This window comes from Vipera berus (genome assembly GCF_964194415.1).
Source record: "Vipera berus genome assembly, chromosome: 7".
Classification (NCBI taxonomy): domain Eukaryota; kingdom Metazoa; phylum Chordata; class Lepidosauria; order Squamata; family Viperidae; genus Vipera; species Vipera berus.
The window spans coordinates 29499087-29521601 of NC_138209.1; the positions used below are offsets into that span (position 1 = coordinate 29499087).

At 38.0% G+C, this 22515-nt stretch overlaps 1 protein-coding gene across 3 annotated transcripts in view; it reads left to right on the forward strand.

Annotated features, from left to right (window-relative positions):
* Positions 1–22515, forward strand: part of SLC10A7 (solute carrier family 10 member 7) — a 170337-nt gene that overhangs the window by 100087 nt on the left and 47735 nt on the right. For all 3 annotated transcript variants that reach the window (XR_014027066.1, XR_014027067.1, XM_081332374.1), the window contains exons 6-7: positions 9123–9158; positions 16228–16311. Coding sequence is in view for 1 of the 3 variants with exons in the window: in XM_081332374.1 (XP_081188500.1) it covers positions 9123–9158; positions 16228–16311 (120 nt within the window). In the remaining 2 variants the exon portion in view is untranslated. The remainder of the gene's footprint in view (positions 1–9122; positions 9159–16227; positions 16312–22515) is intronic.

Consider the following 22515-nt stretch of genomic DNA (forward strand, 5'->3'; position numbering starts at 1 on the left):
AGAATCCTACACTGGGTGGTAGTGGTGGTGTGGTGATGCCTTCTAGTAGATTTCTTGGGGGATTGGTGGAACACAATGAAAGATACTCTCCATTTCTCCCCATCAACCTGCTGAGAAGGAAAGACGTGTATGTGCAGAGCGTAAGTATAGAGTGTTACATCTTGACTTGGGAATATGAAGAACAAGTATACTGATTTTACAGCTTCCAATTACTTAACAGTTTGTAGCAGTGTTTCCCACATCAGGGATACAGCATAAATAAGCAATGAAGAAGACAATAACCTCCAAAGCCAGGTTAAATTCTCAGTTTGTACTAGTAAAAAGGATAGATAGTGCAGCTTTTAGCCCCTCTGGGCAAACAGAGCCTCTGAGGCAGAATCACAAGAAAATAAGCAATGAATGGAGATAAAACTATATCAGGCAGAAGATTATCTTGGTGATATTAAAGTGAATGCCAGTGGGAGAGGGATGTACCCAGAGTAATTAATTAATTAATCAATCAATCAATCAATCAACCTATTGTCCTCTATAATTCTTAAATATAGTACTTGTCCCTTGAACACCAATAAGTGTACAGGCTGGTCTAAGCAACTTATTTTTCTGCTTAATACTCCTCTCAGGTGCCAGATATGTAGTAATATGGAGGCAGAAATGTAGAAAGGTAGAGGTAGAAAATCATTTAGAAGACTTAAGTTATTGACAAATACTTATAGGTGAATGGAATAGAGTAAGCTGGGCAAAATGGCAGGCATCTAGGATTTCAATTTGACTGTTGTTACAAGAAGTCCATTCATTCTTGCATTATTGACTCTGCAATTCTATTTAAGTATGCTTACTCCAGTTTGTCTCCCTAAGACTCTATTCACAAAGACTATTTACAATTTTATATACTTTATGTTCAGCATTTAGGTATCTGTATGAAACTGAAAATATGTTTTGTTTCAGCTCATAACTTAACAGCCCACTTGACATGATCCATCAGAATAAACCTCAAGACCTTTTTTACTATTTTAGCCATAGCAAATAATGGGACCTTAGGAACAGTTTCTACTTTTTCATTTTTCTCTGCAGATTGCCAGAGTTCATGGAGTAGTCCATGCTGAGTGCTACTTTCCACTGAATTACAGAAAACTCTCTGAGATGATTTTTAAAACACTAAATAAATTCCCAAGGAGAAATGATATAGTTCTGTTGTCATATACTGAACAATCTGCTTAAATTAGAATCATGTATCAAAAAAATATCACATACCTTCTGTCTGTTTCTCTGGATGTACAATAAAGATTTAAAGCTGTTAAATAGGAGTGCTAGGTTTTAGTCTTTTCTCAGGTTAAGTCATCAATGCCAATTGTTCCTCTACTGAATTAGCCTTACTCAAAAGAAAATGCAAATCTTTTAAATATAGTACTATATGTTCTAATAACAATAATATGCATTTCTACATATGAAATTTTCCTCCATAAGCAAAAAGCAGTTTTCAATTCAGTCTTTAAACATTATAGACAAGTCATAAGCACTGAATGAATTCAATGTAGAACTTATTGTATATTGATCAGTTACCCCTACATGACTAGTAGCTTTTTCATCTGTTTATAGTACCTGCATCAAAGTATAGAAATTGATTTATAAGGTTATTGTAACAAAATGTTGTTAATAACAACAACAACAACAACCTTGGAGGTCATCTAGTCCAACTCCCTGCTCAGGCAGGAAATCCTGTACCATTTCAGACAAATGGCTGTCCAGTCTCTTCTTAAAAACTTCCAGTGTTGGATTATTCACCACTTCTGGAGGCAGATTGTTCCACTGGTTAATTGTTCTAACTGTCAGGAAATTTCTCCTTAGTTCTACGTTGCTTCTCTCCTTGATTAGTTTCCATCTGTTGCATCTTGTCTTGCCTTCAGGTGCTTTGGAGAATAGCTTGACTCCCTCTTCTTTGTGGCAGCCCCTGAGATACTGGAACACTGCTATCATGTCACCCCTAGTCTTTCTCTTCATTAAATTAGACATACCCAATTCCAGCAACCGTTCCTTATATGTTTTAGCCTCCAGTCCCCTAATCATCTTTGTTGCTCTTCTCTGTAGTCTTTCTAGAGTCTCAAATCTTTTTTACATTGTGGTGACCAAAACTGGATGCAGTATTCCAACTGTGGCCTTACCAAGGCATTGTAAAGTGGTATTAATACTTCACGTGATCTTGATTCTATCCTAGCACTGTGTTGGCTTTTTTGGCAGCTGTAGCACACTGCTGGCTCATATTTAAGTGATTATCCACTAGGACTCCGAGATCCCTCTCACAGTTACTACTATTGAGCAAGGTACCACCTATACTATACCAGTACATTTAGTTTTTCTTGCCTAAATATAGAACCTTACTTTTTTCACGATTGAATTTCATTTCGTTAGATAGCGCCCACTGTTCAAGTATGTCTAGATCCTCCTGTATCTTAAGCCTGTCTTCTGGAGTGTTGGCTATTCCTGCCACCTTGGTGTCGTCTGCAAATTTGATGAGTTCCCCATCTATCTCCTCGTCCAAATCGTTGATGAAGATGTTGTAGAGCACTGGATCTAGAACAGAGCCCTGGGGCACCCCACTACACACTTCCCTCATGTAGATGCAGTTCCATTAAGGACCACACGCTGAGTATGGCCAGTCAGCCACCTACGGATCCATCTGGTGGTGATGCTGTCTAACCCACATTTTTCTATCTTATCAAGTAGTAGGTTGAGATCTTACTTTATCAAATGCCTTACTGAAGTCCAAGTAAATTATATCCACAGCATTCCTCTGGTCCACTAATTTTGTCACTTGGTCAAAAAATGTAATAAGATTTGTCTGGCATGATCTGTTTTTGACAAACCCATGTTGGCTTTTAGTAATGACTTTGTTAATCTGCTATAAATCGGAGTGCCTAGCTGATCATTAAGCAATTGTGTTTGCATATATATACCTATCTGCAAATTAAATTATTCTCCAGATGTATGTTTTGCAAACAATAGAAATGATGCCCTTGTCTGACATACATTAGACCAGTATATCCTGCTGTGGTATGTATGTTAAACATGCAGCACTTTCGCTTAAGAAAGTACTAAAGATTATGTCTCAAGGATAATAAAAAACACGAAGCTTGCATTTGGGACTGAAAGCTAAGAAGTCATCCTACACTCTAAATTTAAATTAACTTATAAGTAGTCCTCCCTTAATGATCACTCAATCACAATTTTTTCAAAGGTGCTGAAAAAATGAATATATAGCCAATTTATGACATTTGCAATGCCTGTAAGTCACCTGATTCCCATTATAATTAATATATGTTGTCTTGTATTTTTCTTTTTTTCTCCTCCCAGAAAGCAGATACTGTGTAGGAAGGGATTGTAAGGGAGTTCACTGTTTGCTCTTCTGCACTTTGAATGATCATACTGATAACCCAGTACTCCCTTTAAATCTCTTCCTCTACAAGCTCTCCATTCTGTGATGGGGAAGGAGGGAAAGAAAAAAGACAAGTATTTTCTGTAGGTAACAGAATCTTTGCCTGTCTCTTTCTTGCAGTCAGCAGGATCACATTGCTTTTGATTGAAGACAAGGAGATTTCAAGAGAGTAAACTGATTGCATAGCGTTCCTGTGGCTCCCGGTACAATCTTTTGAACTTAGAGTAGCACTGAACAAGTGGTACTTACAATGGATCCTCAGAGTTCTGATTATTGCAGTGTCCCACAGTCACATGTTTGCCATTTGTAACCTTTCTGGCTTCCAGCAAGGAAAGTCAATGGGGAAGCTATCAAGAGGTCACAAATGATGGCCTTGCCTACACGTGCCCAGTACTCTCTTTTCTTAGGTTTAAGGTATCAGTGCCAATTATTTCTCTGTTGAATTAGCCTTACCTGAAAGAAAATGCAAATCTTTTAAATAAAATATTGTACGTTCTAATGGTTTTTTTCTAACATTAATCGATATATTTATACACACACATATATGTAAACATAATCAAAACATTGCAAGTTGCTTCAAAAATTTAAGAATTAAAAAAAATCTGTTGGAAATGGAGATAAGGGATTAGTATTAATGCTATTTTCACTAATTACAGTAAATTGTAGACATTTCACATACAGTGACATTTAGCCCACCAGAGTCACTTAATGATGGAACTGGAAGTGTCAGGATTACCATTGCTAAGCATCATGGTCATCTGGCATCATGTTTTATGAACACATTCTTAGCAATGGCAATTGCAGGCCCAACTGCCATCATTAAACCAAAGATTCTCTGTATTCTGAAATATTTGTGATAATAGCCATTACTTTTTTTTTAAAAAAAAAAAGTATGAACTTGCTTGTTGTCTGATTAAAAACCAGGTTTTGAGAATTGTCTAGTTTATTTATTTTTTCTTAAACAACAAATAGTCGATGACTAGGCAGTACATAACTATCAAACAAAAAATTGCAATAAAGCATAAAAACTTTTTTAAAAATGTGAAGGACTGTGCAGTCAGGGATTTCCCTCTCCCTTGATGAAAGCCTCAGTGAATAGCCTGGTCGTCAGGGCTGTTCTAAACAATAGCAGAATGGGGGCAATCTGGATCTTGTGGGGAACCATTCCAGAAAGCAGGTAACTGCTATAGAGTGTTCTGTGTTTCTGAGAGATGACATTGTTTAATTGAAAGAAACTGGAGCATCCTACAACGATCAAATTGGCCAAGTAGATTTTATGGGGGACAGGCAGTCCCTGTTGTGATTCAGGGCCAGCCTGTGGGTCCGGCAGCCGGCTCGGATGTCTCGGATGACTCAGACGAGGGGGAGGAGGAGGGTGTTGAAGACGAACTTGCTGATGATGGCTTGGAGGCTTCGCAGAGCCCCCAGCCAGGGCCCTCTTCTCAGCTGCGCGAGCCCGACAGTGCGGATGATGATGACCCACAGCTGGCCCTGTTCAAGGACGCCCGACGCAGGAGGCAGTCAAGCAGGAACAAGCAGAGAAAGGCTGTGGGACTCCTCGGAAGGAGGCACAGGGAGGCCACGCCCTGAACTCTAATAAAGGGAGTGTTTGGGGAAGGGCTGGTTGCTGAAAGCAACCGCTCCGTTTGAGGATCACAGTTCCAGTGTTTTGTTTCTTGTTCTGTTGTTTGTGTAATAAATCTTGGCAGACGCCTTCCAGCTTCAGACGCTCTCCAGCCTCTGCCGTTTGTACAGGGGTTGCCTTTCTGCAAGGCCGGTAGCAGGCTGGTTCAGAACAGTCCCTGGCAAAATTAGTAATGTATTATATGCTTGAAAACTAACCATCTTTCTTTCCTGTATCTAAGTTAACATTTGAAACTGAAATAAGTTGGTTTGATCTTCTAGAGAAGAGGTAGTAAAAAGTTATCCCTTGATACAAGTTTTCCTTTTAGAAATGCCTAACTGTTTTCTAAAATATGACATGTTAAATGATCCTCGTTGTAAAGAAAAGTGCATTTGCAGGTTCCGATGTGACTGCTGCTATGCAGAGCCATTCTTTGCATGAGTATTTTCGGTCAGGCCGTGAATTTTTTCCCTTTTCCTCTTTCCCACTAAAATCATTGAAATATATTCCGTCAGTCTTTCACATCAGAGGTGTAAATGGATTTCTTGAAAGGTTTTTTTTTTTGAATGGTAAAAGGCAATCACTTCACAACTTCTACTCCATTATGGGCTGCATCAGAGAGCTTAACATACCACCGCAACTTTGTGAATGCTCTGCTGTTCAGTGACCTTGCCTCTGCAAGGGCAGATGTTCAATTTGTGCCAAGAAATGCTGTGCCACAGCATTTCTGTATGCTGCATGTTTGACAGCACTTGCACCAAAGCAGCCAAGTTGAAGTTTATAGAATGGATTTTTTTCCCTTTTTTCCCCCCTTGTGCCACGGGATGGAAATGAGATCATCCCTTTAAATTTCCTTGTTTATTTAAAACATTGCTACTGTACAGTTATAATGCAGAAGCAACATCCCTCTGTATTTACTGGGAAATGTATTTCAGTTTACTAATCTGGAAACGTTCAGGATTAAAGTATAAAAGGAGAATTACTAAATAACCTTTATTTTCTACTGGTATTGTCTGACTCCCAACAAAATATGCACATTCACTCTTCTACATCTCTCTCTTTTCATGTGGGTAAAATATTATTTTAAAAAAACTAAAATATGGGTAGTGATGTCACGCCCACCCAGTCTGCCTTGACCACCGCAGCTATGCCTATCCAGTGGGCCACACCCACCCAGCACCCTGTGATAAATTAGAGGGTTTTGGGTTGTAGTTTGGGTACTCAGTCTCTGAAAGGTTCGCCATCACTGTCTTAGACTATATTTTACACTTTCAACAAAATTTGTGCAACATTTTTTTTAATCCCATTTATATCCTGCCCTTCTCCGAAGACTCAGGGCAGCTTACAATCTAAAGCACAAATCAATGTGCTTAGCAATAGCCTTCATTCTATGTATATGCCTGCTTATTAGGGCTTTCACACACACCCCAAGCGGCATTATTACAAAGTCAGCTTATTGCCCCCAACAATCTGGGTCCTCATTTTACCTACCTCGGAAGGATGGAAGGCCGAGTCAACCTTTCCAAAATTTTCATATTTTATCCCATACACTTTTTAATTATAGTTTTAACTTACAGTTAAATTTCATTTTTTTAAAAAAAAATGTGAAAATTTGGACACTGTTGTGTAGTTCTCAAGAACTTGAAGTTGGGCAATGGAAAAGGAAGCCTTATTCACTAGTGGAAGAGTATTAGCACAAGTTTAAGTTCCACTCTACTCTTCTGAGAAAGACTTTGCTTTCAAAGGAAGGGAGTAATTACAGTGTTGTTTCCAGTTCATTATAAGATGTTATAATGAGAGAAACTAAAAACAAGAATCAATATGATCTAGAGATTGAAAATGCAGATTGAAATGAAGAGGCATTAAAATCATTATCACTTTATATAATGATACCTTAGTGATTGTAAGGGATGCGGTGGCTCAGTGCGTTAGGACGCTGAGCCTGTCGATCAGAAGGTTGGCAGTTTGGCGGGTCGAATCCCGAGTGCCGTGTAACAGAGTGAGCGCCTGTTACTCGTCCCAGCTTCTGCCAACCTAGAGTTCGAAAGCACGTAAAAATGCAAGTAGAAAAATAGGGACCACTACGGTGGGAAGGTAACAGCGTTCCGTGCGCCTTTGGTGTCCAGTCATGCCAGCCACATGACCACGGAGACGTCCTCGGAGAAGCGCTGGCTCTTCGGCTTTGAAACGGAGATGAGCACCGGCCCCTAGAGTCGGAAACGACTAGCACGCATGTGCGGGGGAACCTTTACCTTTACCTAGTGATTGTAAGGATAACAGAGGAGGAAGGAAAACTTTTTTTGCCATTGCTTGGAGAAAGCAAAAGAAAAAAAGTAGTTTTCAAACAAATAAGGATGCTTACATACAGAAGTTGTGTAGTAAAGCAAGAACATGGGAGTTTAATGATTTCAGAGTTATATAACTCTAATTAATCATTTTAAAATTATATAAAATTCAACATGATAAGAATCTAGTACTGGTCAGTTACTCGCCATGTATTGGCCAGGGCACTAGAAAGTGCATTTCTTCTTGAGAAATTGGGGAAAATATTGTATTTTAAACTATTCATAAATAAGAATTTAAAGGAAAAGGAACCACAGTCTTCCTTCCTGAGGAATTAAGGTTTGTATAGATCCTTACATTAAGACATTTTGCCTTGATCTACAATCAAGAGTCTTGGAGTTGTATAAAAAAAATAGAGGTTTTATTTATTTGTTTTAAGCGTATAGTTTATCCTGCCTCAAAATCCCATTGTTTCTATATATTTTGTATAAAATTTTATCTCATATTTCTAATGAATCCTCTGAATGGAAAGGTATAAAAGTTTTCTTTATAAATGGATGGACTAAAAATAGAAAACCAAGGTAAAGCAGGAAAGAGTTATACCGAAGGGGGAATTTAAACTTAAATCAAAGGATATGGATCACTTCTGAACTTCTCTAAAATAAAAAAATATTTTTAATTATATTTTAAAGTGATAACACATTAGCATATTTATATTTAGAAAACTATATGTAATAACTGTTTAGGGAAAATAGTCTTGAAGGGAAGAGCTGCTTATGGTACTGAATTAATATTCATTGAATAGTAAACTGCTTTTGTTAATTCATTATTAAGTACTGAGTGTGCAAAGAGAGAACTGACATTTTGCTGATATAAAGATGATGTTTGGCATGTTATCTCCCAATCCTAAAATCTTGAGGCTTAAAAACTTGTCTTATGCCCAGTGATCAGCCTTAAACCTCTCTGCTGTCACTGAAGAAAACAAATCTTTTTCCTTCCTTTGCCTCAGGGATGCGGAGAGCTGAAGTGGTCCTGTGTGACTAAATTAGATGAAAGACTTGCCTTCCCACCATGGAGACACAGAGTCTAATCAAGTGAAATGAGTTCTGAGATACCAGCTCACTTCCTAGGGGATATCAGTTTACATTACAAAATCACACGACACCTAATTCATCACAGTTGATGCAGACTTTACTCAGGAGAGGGCCATAGCTCAGACAATAAGATAGTAGGCCACCTGTCCCCTTTATGGTTAGGGCCTGCTTATTAAGCATGGAAGGTTCCACAACTTACATATTTATGGAGTACATCTAAGAAGCAAAGAGATGTCTATGTTAGAAGTTGAAAAATTAATCTTGAAGACATAACCAACTTGCATTTAATATAGATCATTCACAATTCCTTAATTTGTGTATGAGTCTGAAATGTCCTTGCTCACAAAGATGTTAAAGAAATTTCTATATAAACTTGGTAAAAAACTGGTATAATAACGTCCAAAGTTGATGTCTTCAAAAATACTGGAAGTATGGTATCTAACATTACAGGTCATAACTGGTTACAAATTCTTGGGGTTGTAGTCTCAATATTCCTGCAGGATTAACATTGGGAGACCTGCGCTGTATTATCTCAATGATCCTGTTCTGTCGTAGGACGACATTACAGTGAGTTCATCAGTAAATGTCTAGATACTTTGGAGGAGGTTTCCTGAGGTTTTCTGCATTGACATTTGATATAGCAAATAGTAACATCTATTTATAACTAAATATGTTTCTTGATTTCTTTCAGGGCATTGTTATAACTCCTTTGCTCCTACTGCTTTTTGTAAGTATCTTAATGTTGATTCTACTTGAGTTATTGTATTGTTACTATTGCTCTATGCTGATTGCTCTATACTGTTCTACTGTAAATGAGTTGTTGCAGATTATTTTAAATGATGGAAGGATTTATGGTCAGTGTTTTGCATTTCTTTCACTTTCTTCCTAAAGATGTATTGCAATTTCACCAAAACATTGCCAATGGGCAATATATGCATTTCATCTTACACTGTTTGCTAGTGTAAGATACATTAACAACACGTTTTTAAGCCAGCAAAAATAAAAATGTCTCAAACATTGCTCATGACTACCTCATCTGAGAGAATAGTCTGTATGACTGATCTATAGCTAGCACAGGAGTACGCAATTTAGTTTGGACTAATGAATACATTATAGTCTAAGGGCATATCATGAGCTTTTTCATAAAATGGTGATTAAGGGAAGGGAGAAGCTTCCTAATTCACAAAAGCATTTCTGTAATAGACATTGCTAATTACAGAAGACAGTCTGTTATGTTTGCTTCCTTCTACCCTTTCTAGCTTTCCTGTCCATCCCACCCAATCACCACCACTTTAGCTTATCTACATTTTTGCTAAGGGATTATGCATGCTTCCAAATAAAAGAATGATCCTATAGCCACCTACTGTTTTTGTTTTCTAGAAATGCCTTTGGGGGTATTATCCTTGAAAATAAATATAATGTAAAAGGTGTAATATCTAGTCCTCTTTTTCATTGATAAAATGGTGGTTGCCAAGGGCACATTGGAGATTATCCCTGGATCATAAAACTTGTAAAAAAAATATTGTAGTTCTTTACCATGAAATTCCAGTCAAGATCTATCAATTCGTACACAAAAAAGTTAGCTCTGTATCTTTGGGCAAAATGTCCTCAATGAGCTGTCTTATCTGCCAACTTACTTAGCTTTGGGCTAAAACCACATTTCTGGCTAGGAAAAATAAGACTGGTGAAGATTGATGGTCTGTATCTTTGTTGTTGTCACTGCCTGAACATAAGGGCGGAGCAAAGGGGGAAAAGGACAACATGAACTTTTGCATGTGCAAACGGATGTTACTTCCAAATATTAGAACAGCAGAGAATCTAATCAAAAGAACCTATCAAATCAATTCCTCTATGCAATTTTCTTGATAAAGCTTTTTTTTTACCAAAAAGCTTATAATGAAGCCTAAACTTCTAGGTAATTTTGCAATGTTAAGCTAAAAGTTGGTGTTTCCCAGCAAAACCCTCACAGCCTCCTGGCACTGGAATCCAACATTCATGGAATTGCTCAATTCACCAGGGGCAGAGATGTATAATTGGATATCATCAGCATACTGATGGTTTTCACCCCATGGTGATCAAGGAGTTCACCCAACCACTTCATGTATATGTTGAATAGGAGAGGGGAGAGCACCAAACCCTGTAGTATCCCACATAGTATGTATGCAGTACCAGTATGCAAGTATACAGATAGTCTTCAACTTGTAACTACAGTTAGAACCAGAAATTCCATTCCTAAGCAAGACAGTTGTTAAGTAAGCAATGTGCGATTTTATGACCTTTTTGACATGGTTGTTAAGTGAATCAGACAATCATTAAGAAAATCTGGCTTCCTTTATTGACTTTGTCAAAAGCTGGCTGGAAAGGTTGCAAATGATAATCACATAACTCCAGGATATTCCAATCATCATAAGTGTCCAAATTTTGATCACTTGACCGTGGAGATGTTACAACAGGTCATTTTTTCAGAGTCATTGTAACTTAAAACAGTCACTAAACAAATGGCTGTAAGTCCAGATTTACCTATGCTTCTTGATCTGGATTAATACTACTGGTGGGAATGATTAAACAAAACTGACATCTCATGTCAACCAAGCAGTTCACCCAACCGCTTCATTTACTGTATATATTGAATAGGAGAGGGGAGAGCACCAAACCTTGCATGGCTTCTAGCTAACTAGAATCATAAAACATTTTTAAAACGGCTTCTGAGTGTGATTATTTTAATGAGGAGTTAAAATCTTTACTGTAGTGACAAAAGAAAATAGATACCTGGGCCTGAGCCACTCAACATTTTGAAACTCCAAGAAATATAGATCGAATATTTTCATATCAAATCTAAAATATTTGGTATATAGAGTATAATCAAATAAAGCATGACTCTTTCTTCTTTTCCTTTTTTTTGAAAATAAGTATCACAGTAGCAAAATATGCACCTTCCTTCCATTAACATGCCACTATTACATTTCTTTATCGTGCCTTTGAGAAAAGATTGCTTCAGGATATTGTTATGCAGGAGAAATAGTCTAATGGTTACTGATGCTTGTGCCAGTTTTCTCTGAATGTTCTAGAATGGCAATACATATGAGGCCCCAGTGGGAAATTAAATGACAGTCATACCTATGTACAGTAGCATAGGTTTTTTTTAACAACATAAATAATTAAATGCTGTTGTGTTCCAAATTTGACCAAAAGTGTTCACAGGAGAACAGTTTCAAAAATCTTATTTAATTCCATCAAGCTTTTCGGTTTTTTAGCTACACTACAATATGCTGGAACGTCAAGTACACATATATGTACATAGACAAAAAGACATCTGCACAGAGATAAAACAATAGACAAAATAGCAGTACTTTGAAAAAAATCAATTAAAACTGTTACGTTGAGGAGCTTTCCAGTGTTAGTGGTCTTTGAACAAAAAAGTCAAGTAATTAAAACATAAACTTCAAAAGAGCTGCTCTTATGAACTGTGCTGTTGTTTGGTATTCTTTGTAATGTAAACCAATCCTGGTCAATTAAAGCTCCTGCTTCTTCAATTTCATTACTTAATATACTTCATTTGGACAGTGTTAATGCAAATAATATAGCATTGTATACTATTCTTAGAAAAGGGACGCGGTGGCTCAGTGGGTTAGGACGCTGAGCTTGTCGATCAGAAGGTTGGCAGTTTGGCGGGTCGAATCCCGAGTGCCGCGTAACAGAGTGAGCGCCTGTTACTCGTCCCAGCTTCTGCCAACCTAGCAGTTCGAAAGCACATAAAAATGCAAGTAGAAAACTAGGGACCACTACGGTGGGAAGGTAACAGCGTTCCGTGCGCCTTTGGCGTCCAGTCATGCCGGCCACATGACCACGGAGACGTCCTCGGACAAGCGCTGGCTCTTCGGCTTTGAAACGGAGATGAGCAACGGCCCCTAGAGTCGGAAACGACTAGCACGCATGTGCGGGGGAACCTTTACCTTTACTTTTTTACTATTCTTAGAATGAAGAGTTAGTTGCATTTCTAAAAAGCAGGGGATTTTTTGAATGGAAGAGAAAACATGCATTTTTACAATTTATGTTTTTATAGTTAGATGTTTTATTGTTGTTATGAGGTGCCTAGAGATGTGTTTTAAGAGGATCTGCCAGGAGTGTCTTCAGTGATGTCGCTGAGAATAGACCCAGGGGAGAGACTCTCCTCTCCCTGGGTCCGATTTTCCATTACCTGTGGGTCCATTTGGATTGAAAGCCACCCTGGAGAGGTGACCACCAAGGGGTGAAGGTTTGGTGACCACAGGCCAGTGGTAGCCGCATTGTTGGAGCCAAAGGAGCCCCTGGAATCGGCTTTCGGTTTTGCGCAGTAGCACAACAGCCAAGGGATTGTGGGGCTCCGCACCCTACAGCTGATTTTCTGCCTTTTAGGGGACCTTAAGTGGGCTAGAAGCCACCCTGAGGAGGTGGCAAAGAAGGAAGGAAGTCCCATGGACCACAAAGAGACAGTGGTTGACCTAATTGGTCCAGGAAAAGCCTTTCAGAAAACAACAGGAGAAAGGCTTGCCTAACTTCAGAGTCTAGCCCAAGCTACAAGCAACCGAAGCCCAAAAGCTTTTACAATCAGCTATTTTAAGCTGATTGTAAACAACATGTTTGGATCTGGGTAAGAACATCGATTTTCTACATATTAACTAATTTCCTGGAAAAAAGAAAAGAAAAAAAAAACCTGAAAGTGAGGAGGGGGAATTTGCTTCACCCTTCTGCAGATGGAAGCAGCGAATTAAACATTTTATGGGGGAGAAATATACTGAAATGAAATGAATATAAGACCTAAATCTGGATAAGTTTGTTATTTGTCTAAGATTTTCACTTTAAACTATGAAAATAGAAGATAACTATTTTGAAAACTGGGGAAAAAATGAACTTTTGCTGAAATCTAGTGTTGGATGAAAATTACAACAGTTTCTCTAATACAAGACTAACGCCCCCAAAAAGTTAATCTGTTCTTATGACCTTCAAAGTTTTAATAATAGAGAATAGCTGTGACAAAAAAAGAAAACACTCTGGGCTACATAAAAAATGAGAACTATAAACTTTTTAAAAAATCTGACCTTTCTGAATTACAAATATTAACTGTGACTCTAAAGCTGTTTGCAGAGAAAGGAAAATCTTGATTTTTGGCTATTATGGAAAATCAGAGATCTGCAGAAAGAATGTATCAAGAAAAAACAAATACTTTCCAGGAGAAGTATAAGATGTTGCAACTAATTCAAACAACAATGACCTCAAGGAAATTAAAAATAATTTTGAAAGTATAAATTAATCCATCTTCAATTTATGGCAAAAAAACTCTCAGAGGATAATAATGGAGAGGGAGCAGATAAAGCAGATAACTGAATATAAATTGGAGGAAATTGATTTAAAGATGGAACCTAATAATATAAGGAAGTATGACTTGATTCAACTGGAGAAGGCCTTACAAGAAGCATTGAATATGGAAAATATAACTTGTACTCTAAGACCACAAAATAAATCTGAGGATAAGAAAAAAGATTGGACAAAATGGATTGCAGAGCTGTCGGGAGTACCACGAGAAATGGGGAGACAAGGGATGATGAGAGAAACTAAGAGAGAAAGAAAAGACAGGATCTTCAATTAATATGAAGGGGCAAAATCTTTTTACAGAGATGTTGCTTGATTTGTCTCTTATATCTACAACAACATTTGCAGGATTACGGAAAGACTCTGATTCAATGGAATATATTGATTGGGAAAGATGTTTAGCAAAAGAAGAGGGCTAAAGTGAGACTTGAGGATTTAGACGATGGGATGTATCATAGGGAACATTTTAAAATTAAACATTTGTTTGAATATGGTTGAAGAAATAGAAAGATTTAGTTTAAAAGGGATGAACCCCCAAGTAATATAGTATTCTTTCTTTTCTCTTTTTTTTAACTTTGTCTTTTGATATGAGAAATATAAAAATGTTTGGGATGGTCAGTATAAAGGAAATGTTTTAGATACTTAAATGTAATTGAACTTAAGAAAATTCCAACGTATAATTTAAAAAAATGTTTTGAATGGAGTTAAAAGATTAGATGATTGGATTTATTAAATGGAACATCTAAAGATTAAACATATGTTTAATTATGGATAAAAAGAACAGAAAACGTTTGAAAATAAATGTATATTTGTTTAAGAGGGATATGTATTTTAAGTTGTATATTATTTTCTTATTCTTTTCTCTTTTTTCCCCTCTCCTTTTTTTGTCTTTTTTACTTTTTAAGACATAAGAAATGTAAAAGTGTTAGTATGGCTTGTATGAGGAAAATAGATTTAAATGCTTAAATGTAATTAACCTTGAGAAAATCTTAACCAGTAAGAATATTCTGAACATTGTAGGGAAAACAAATTTAAATAAGAATTGTAAACAGGATTTATGACGAGGCAACCAAGATGAGAGTTGGCAAAGAGAATATTATTGGAAAAAGAGAAAATCAAGCAATGCTATTATGTGGCTTTGGAATATAGAAACTGATTGTTATTACTTTCCAAATATAAGCCCAGACAACATGCTGTTTACCAAATATTAATGTGTTTATGTTAAAAAAATCAATAAAATATATTAAAAAAAAGATAGTCTACCATACAAATCTTTTAAATAAAGGCAACAATGAAACATATTTTTAACATTGCTAGTATTCCTAAGAACAGAGTGGTGGGAAAATATTTGAGATGAGGGAGGGAGAAAAACAGGCAAGAAACGCAGCTGGGGAAGTGTCATCCTTCATGAGGAATGAAGAAATGCACCATCGCCTGGAAGTGGCCAGCACATGGCCCTCGCCTACTTCACATATCCGGCTTGGTGGGCTCTGGGGGAGGGGATGCGATGAGCAGCATGAGAGTCAATGTTACCTGCGCAATGCTGCCCAGCCCCCAGCCTCCCCGGTTTTGGCAGGCAGCGGGGTGCTCTCCTCATGGTGCTGAGAGGCTGAGCCGGGTGGCACGAATCTGAAGAGAAGTGCAATGCTGCCCAGCCCCTAGCCTGCCTGAAGTAGGCAGGGCCATGTGCTGGCCACTTCCAGGCAATGGTGCATTTCTTCATTCCTCACAAAGGGTGATACCTGCCTAGCGTGTGCCCAGGGGGCAGTGCCGACATGGCATGGATCGGTCCCTCGCTGTTTTCAGATGGCCTTGTGGAGGTAAGACTGAATGCGTTTCAGCATAGATGGCCACCATGAAATTGTACATTGGCTCCCGGCCACCCTGGGCCAGGGCCAAGGCAGCGGGGGCCGTTCCCTCACTGTTTCCAGGATGGGTTCGCGGGCCACATGAAACCACTTCTCGGGCCGGATCCAGCCCCCGGGCCTTGTGTTTGACATGTCTGCCTTGAAGGATATGTTTATGTGTACAGTAACTAGTTCAATGTATGTAATATATTGCTGGATTCTCCCATGTTTTTATGTGATGCCACAAGAGTATTCATAACTACTGGTCTAAACAGCTTTCAAATTTTTGGCAGCAGGAGCCAATAAATAAAACAGAAACAAAATTCTGAAATATTGAGAAATCATGAAAATTTGTAAGACTTTTGCATTTTCATTCCAGATCTTGCTCTCCCGAGAATGTCAACATCTTATGTTATTTCTCTGCTCTTACAATACTTCAGCAATTTAAAAGCAGAGACACACACAACCCACATAAGTATAATTGTTGGAATGCTGCAGGGGCTGTATAGAGATACTGCACTGTTGATCTAAACAAATTTATTATTAAGTCAACTGTAATTAAAATCCTGTATTAATCTTGTACTTTATTTTGTCTCATAGCTTGGATCCTCCTCTTCTGTGCCTTTTTCATCTATATTCTCACAGCTGTTCATGACTGTTGTAGTTCCACTCATAATTGGACAGGTAGGTTCATTTCTGCAGTTGTAAAAGAAAACTGTTTTTCACTTAAGAAGAGCCCTCTAAAAATAAATTTTAATGACAGAATTGTGTTGAGAATGAACATTTGCTTTCCCCAAAACTCACCTTCTTAGCATAAAAATAAATACTATGTACCTGAAGGAGGGAACAAAATTGTCATCTGATTCAGAAATAGTGAAAATGAGGACAGCATCTCTAAGCCATTTCACTTGCTAGAGCTGCAAAGAGAACCACTACAAAGAAAATAGTCCTGCAAGCTTATGTGCTGAACTATAAGACTGTGCCCCAAAACTAGTTCTGTTTGTTTACAAAAAATAAGTATTTTTGGCTACCTGTTCTCAAATTGCGGCTAGTTATGTTTATGTATAAAACAAATAAAATAAAAGCTTTGTGCACTCATCTTCCTAATATAAAACTCAAGTAGTTGAAGGACATGAGACCATAGGTAAATCTGGATATCATTACCAACTTGTTGTTGTTAGCTGCGAAGTCGTGTCCGACCCATTGCGACCCTATGGACAACATTCCTCCAGGCCTTCCTGTCCTCTACCATCTTCTGGAGTCCATTTAAGCTCACGCCTACTGCTTCAGTGACTCCATCCAGCCACCTCATTCTCTGTCGTCCCCTTCTTCTATTGCCCTCGATCTTTCCCAGCATTAGGCTTTTCTCCAGTGAGTCCTTCCTTCTCATTAGGTGGCCAAAGTATTTGAGTTTTAGCTTCAGGATCTGGCCTTCTAAAGAGCAGTCAGGATTGATCTCCTCTAGGACTGACCGGTTTGATCGCCTTGCAGTCCAAGGGACTCGCAGGAGTCTTCTCCAGCACCATAGTTCAAAGGCCTCAATTCTTTGGCGCTCAGCCTTTCTTATGGTCCAACTTTCACTGCCATACATTGCAACTGGGAAGACCATAGCCTTGACTATACACACTTTTGTTGACAGGGTGATGTCTCTGCTTTTTAGTGTGCTGTCTAGATTTGCCATGGCTTTCCTCCCCAGGAGCAAGCGTCTTTTAATTTCTTGGCTACAGTCCCCATCTGCAGTGATCTTGGAGCCCAGGAAAATAAAATCTGTCACTACCTCCATTTCTTCCCCATCTATTTGCCAGGAATTGAGAGGGCCAGATGCCATGATCTTGGTTTTCTTAATGTTAAGTTTCAACCCAAGTTTTGCACTCTCCTTCTTCACCCGCAACAAGAGGCTCTTTAGTTCTTCTTCACTTTCTGCCATTAGAGTGGTATCATCTGCGTATCTTAGGTTGTTGATATTTCTTCCGGCAATCTTAATTCCAACTTTTGATTCATCTAGCCCTGCCTTTCTCATGATGTGCTCTGCATATAAGTTAAATAGGCAGGGCGACAGTATACAGCCTTGCCGGACTCCTTTCCCAATTTTGAACCAATCAGTGGTTCCGTGTCCAGTTCTCACTGTTGCTTCTTGACCCGCATATAGGTTTCTCAAGAGACAAATAAGATGGTCTGGTACTCCCATCTCTTTAAGAACTTGCCACAGTTTGTTATGATCCACACAATCAAAGGCTTTAGCATAGTCAATGAAGCAGAAGTAGATGTTTTTCTGGAACTCCCTAGCTTTCTCCATGATCCAGCGTATGTTGGCAATTTGATCTCTAGTTCCTCTGCCTCTTCGAAATCCTGCCTGTACTTCTGGTAGTTCTCGATCCACATACTGCTGAAGTCTAGCTTGTAGGATTTTAAGCATGACTTAAGCATGCTTAAGCATGCTTAAAATCATTACCAACTAGAACACACCAATAAAAAAGATGTTTTTACACTTTGTCCAGAGACTCTATGGGGACATTTGTATCAATATCATTAGACTTATTAAGAAAGACATTTTTGTAATAAATTCAGGGAGACATACAGTTGGGAGTCATACTTGTAAGTGAAATAGTAATGAAATAAAAAAATCTAGCCTCATTGGGGGTTCCACATAACTTTCTTCAGTGTTATACATTTGAAGCAAATTCCTATACAGCCTTATAGAATGTCAATGTATATAAGTAAATACATATTTTTTCATCAATGCCCCCCCCCAACCTTTTGGGCACCAGGGACTGGTTCCACGGAGAGAGGTTTTTCTGTGGACCAGAGTGGGCATGGTTTCATGTGCTGACTATATCCCACAGATTGGGTTTTGCTTGTTTGTGCAGCCTGGTTCCTGGCATGCCATAGCCCGGTGCCAGTGCATGGATCAGGGGTTGGGGACCCTTGCTTTAGATCATAGATATGTATGTTTTTGCCTTAGTACACAGGTTCTTGATTCCTAAATTTGAACTAAGATAAATATATGTATGTGGAGGCACACAGAGGCATTTGCACGTGATTTGGGGGGGTGATGAAGATGAACATTTTAAGCATAGAGATTTGTGCTTTTGAACAATAACAACAAAAGGTCATCAGGAGGCAGACGCACAGGATATACATTATGTAAAAAAAACACATCTCCTAATAATGTAACATCTCTCGCTTTCTCTTTTTGCTTAAAGGAAGATAAACTATACAGTAAATACCATTCAGACAGAAAAAAGAGTATTAGCCAAGGATCTTTTTTGATGCTGAATTTCACGGGATGATTTTTTTTCATTAATTATTTGAACTTAATTCTGTTCTCTATCTCTCTTTCTCAGTTTCCAAAAGTTTGGTGACAGGGAATCTAGCAGTTGGGGAAAGAACTTCACTATTTGTGACTAGGACCTTGCTAGTGCTTTGCAGAGCTCTAATTGAGTCACACCAAAGAGTGGGGTGTGATTCTCCATTTTTGGCAAGTGATATGAAGTCTTTTGATTAGCAAGCCTAATTTTAAAAAAAAACCTGACTGTGTAATCTTGCTTGCCCTGCTGAGCACAACATACTGCTTCATGCATGCAAGGCAGCTTATGTTTTTTTGCTCTAAGTCATCTCTCAGCTGGGGTTCTTTGAGGACTTTGAGTTGACAAATGCATAACCACAGGCTGGTCTAACTCTGAAATGGGCCACTATTCACAGGATAGGATAGCCTTCAACCTTCTACATAATAAGCATTTTCCAATAAACATAGTAAATAAGTCACTGGGTGGCTTATATCATATGATCACTCTTGGAATCCAGTAATTCTATAGATATATGTGCAAGATTGATATCTGTATGAAATAACCACTGATGATATTTACATACTCTAGTGACCAAGTCTTGTCATTTGATCAGAGTATAAAATGTTAAATATTCAATATTCAATTGTTTAACAGGGTTGGCAATTAAAAATACACATGGCCTACACCGAAGTTAGTTAATATTCCGCTCTGAAAATGTGTGTATACTCAATGGTTTCATTACAATTTTTGCTTGGGAAAAACAATAAAATTGAAAAATGCATGAAAGATAGATAATAATCTCATGACTGAGATATAGTCCAATTCCCTGTCTGATGTGGAAGGACCAGCAAATTGGTCATATTCAGAGTGAGACCTATATTCCTTTTAACTCAGGATTAATAATTGCAACTGGCAACAGTTTTTCTGGGGATTAGGACTGGGAGTCTTTCCAGCTAATCCGGAAGATGCCAAAATTGAATCTGGGAACTTTTGCATACAAATTATGTTGTCTTCCCTTGGCTCTATATTTTCTCCAAAATCTCCTTTCTTGTGTAAAGGGCCCCATAACTGCCATAAAAGTGATAGTTTTTTTTTAATAGACGGTGAAAAATGTTTGACTAAGAACTGGACAGGTTACAGAATAAAAACGTAATAGAAATCTTCATATAAAAAGTGATTTGCTACAGTCTTGACTTGATATTTGTATTATTGCAGAGCAGGGTAGATCTGTGTTGTTGTATCCCTGGAGACTATTTTTGAAGGCTGTAGTACATGATGTGCCGTAGTTTCTCACATTTTATGCCACATATAACAAAGTATCTTTATCTCAATAAGAGGCAGTATTTTGTATTTATCTCTCAACCATATTGTCCTAAACCCATATGTCTAAGCAAAAAATGTGGGTTTTTTTGTTTGGGTTGTCTCATTTTAGCAGGAAAGTGTCAGACAGCTGGAAAAAAATGAATGTCCTGGTAATATTTCCCTTTTTTCTGCTGTCCTTCTCTGCTTTCTAGACCTAAGTGCTTCTGACAGACTTTTATTTTATGTTTTATTTTAAAGAGTGATTTATGATTAAAAGTTAATGAAATAGAATTTTCCACAGTGCTTTTATTATATTCCACCAGTTTGAACATTTTTCAAAGGTGCACATTGAAACCCACTGTTCTCTATGAATAAATAATAAAAGCCATGTCTGTACATTATCATTCACGCATTCTCTAGTTGTCCATTGGTAATCTGTTTTCCAGTCAGGAATGAGCATTTTATATTAAATTATCCTTAACTAAAACACAAATTAGTTATCACAGTTGCACTAATTTAAAATATGAACATATGGTTTTGTGTAATTGAAGCCATAAGTTTGTTAGATGGTTTTGTTGTACAAAATTGTCTAAAAGGTTTATGTATGAAGCATGAACACAATCACTAGCTTCATATACTAAGCCATCATTTGGGACTTGCTAAATAAGCCAGAAGACCTGTGTTCACATCTCATATTAGACTATAAACTATAGTTTACAAACAAACCAGATTACAGCTTAGTACAAATAATGTTAACATTCTCCATAATGCTCAGTAAGTATATTTTAAAGTGATGCTAGATTGTTTTATTTCTGTTGAAGAAATTTGAAGTTTAACCTCTTATTCTACTAAAGTTCCTGGTTGGATGTGCACAAAACAAAAACAAAAAATGTTTTTTTTTCTGAACTCCAAGTAGATACGTTGCATTGTAAATGTTCCACTGAGACATTCCGGATGATCACAATTGGTAGAGTGAATCCTGGAATGCTTTTGTTCTGGGTTTCAGCTGAAACAGATCTTGGAGTGATTTCACTCAGTGAATAGAGCAAGACAGTTGCATGATAATCCATCGCCCCTTCAGCAGCTCTCAATATGTAGGCCACTTAATCTTACTACAGACAAATTTTCCAGCGCCTTGCTTTCCCCCTCCCCCACCAGAAATGTCCTTTTGATGGTGGAAAGGGAAAGCCAGGCTTTGTAAAGTTAGTCCGTAGCAGGTTTAGGTGGCCTCTATATTGGTGCGGAAAGGGAAAGCAAGGCTCTGGAAAGTTGGTGTCCCTTTAGTGGAGGGATGGCATATTCTATCAAACCATTGCTTCCATCTTTGCAGCACCTCACCTGCCCCTCCCCATCCTATGTCTCTCCTCTAATATTGCTTCTGTCAATGTCTTTAGCTCTTCCTGCCAGCAAGACACTTTGTACAGATAAGTCACGTTTTTGACCTATATTCAGAACAAAACAGACCCATTTCATTCTATTTCCAAAACAATGTGCATGTTTCAATTCCAAGGCAAACTATCCAAAATGGTTTTATATACATAATGTTTTGTACATTAACCATTTTACATATCTTAATGAATGTCAGGACCCACCCCAAACCACGTCTTAGGAAGACAAAAACTCTTGGAGTCAAATTATTAGTCCAAAAGGAATCTTTACTATGACATGCTTGGTTGTAGGAAATGAGACAGGGCTTAATATTTCCACGATGTAAACCCTTATAAAGAGTTCCCGGTTTAACCCCCCCTTAATCCCCCATTTGGTCAGTCCCCCATCCTTCCTCTCGTATCATCCATCTCGTGGGAAAAAGGAAGTTAGGATCCTTTTGTTTATTGCTGTCTACCTTGACAAAAACCAGATGCTAGCCCCCCTTTTGTTTCCCCAGTTCAAAAGGCTTCTCCTTTCCTTTGAAATGCCTATTGCCGGTTCAATACACATCTATCCTCTTCTCTTCGGGAGATGGCAGAATCCATGGGATATGTTTGAAACATTCCATTTATGAATATGATATAAATGGATTCTGACAATGTCTTATATTGATTCAATTATTTCTTAAAATACTCATTAAAGCTATAAGGTTCAGCCAAAATCATCAATTTGAGCATAGCAGCAATCGTATTCCTTTCTGTGTTTTATCTGTTCTGTTTCTTCTCTTAACTGTGACAAACAAATAAAGCAGATGAAGCATTATTAAGCAAAAGGAAAGTTACAGTGAGCACCAAGAAAGCTCCAGAGAAATCTAGGGCTGCCCTGTAACCAGGTCATTTCTCTGGGCCGTAACTCCTTTCTTGAGTGAAGA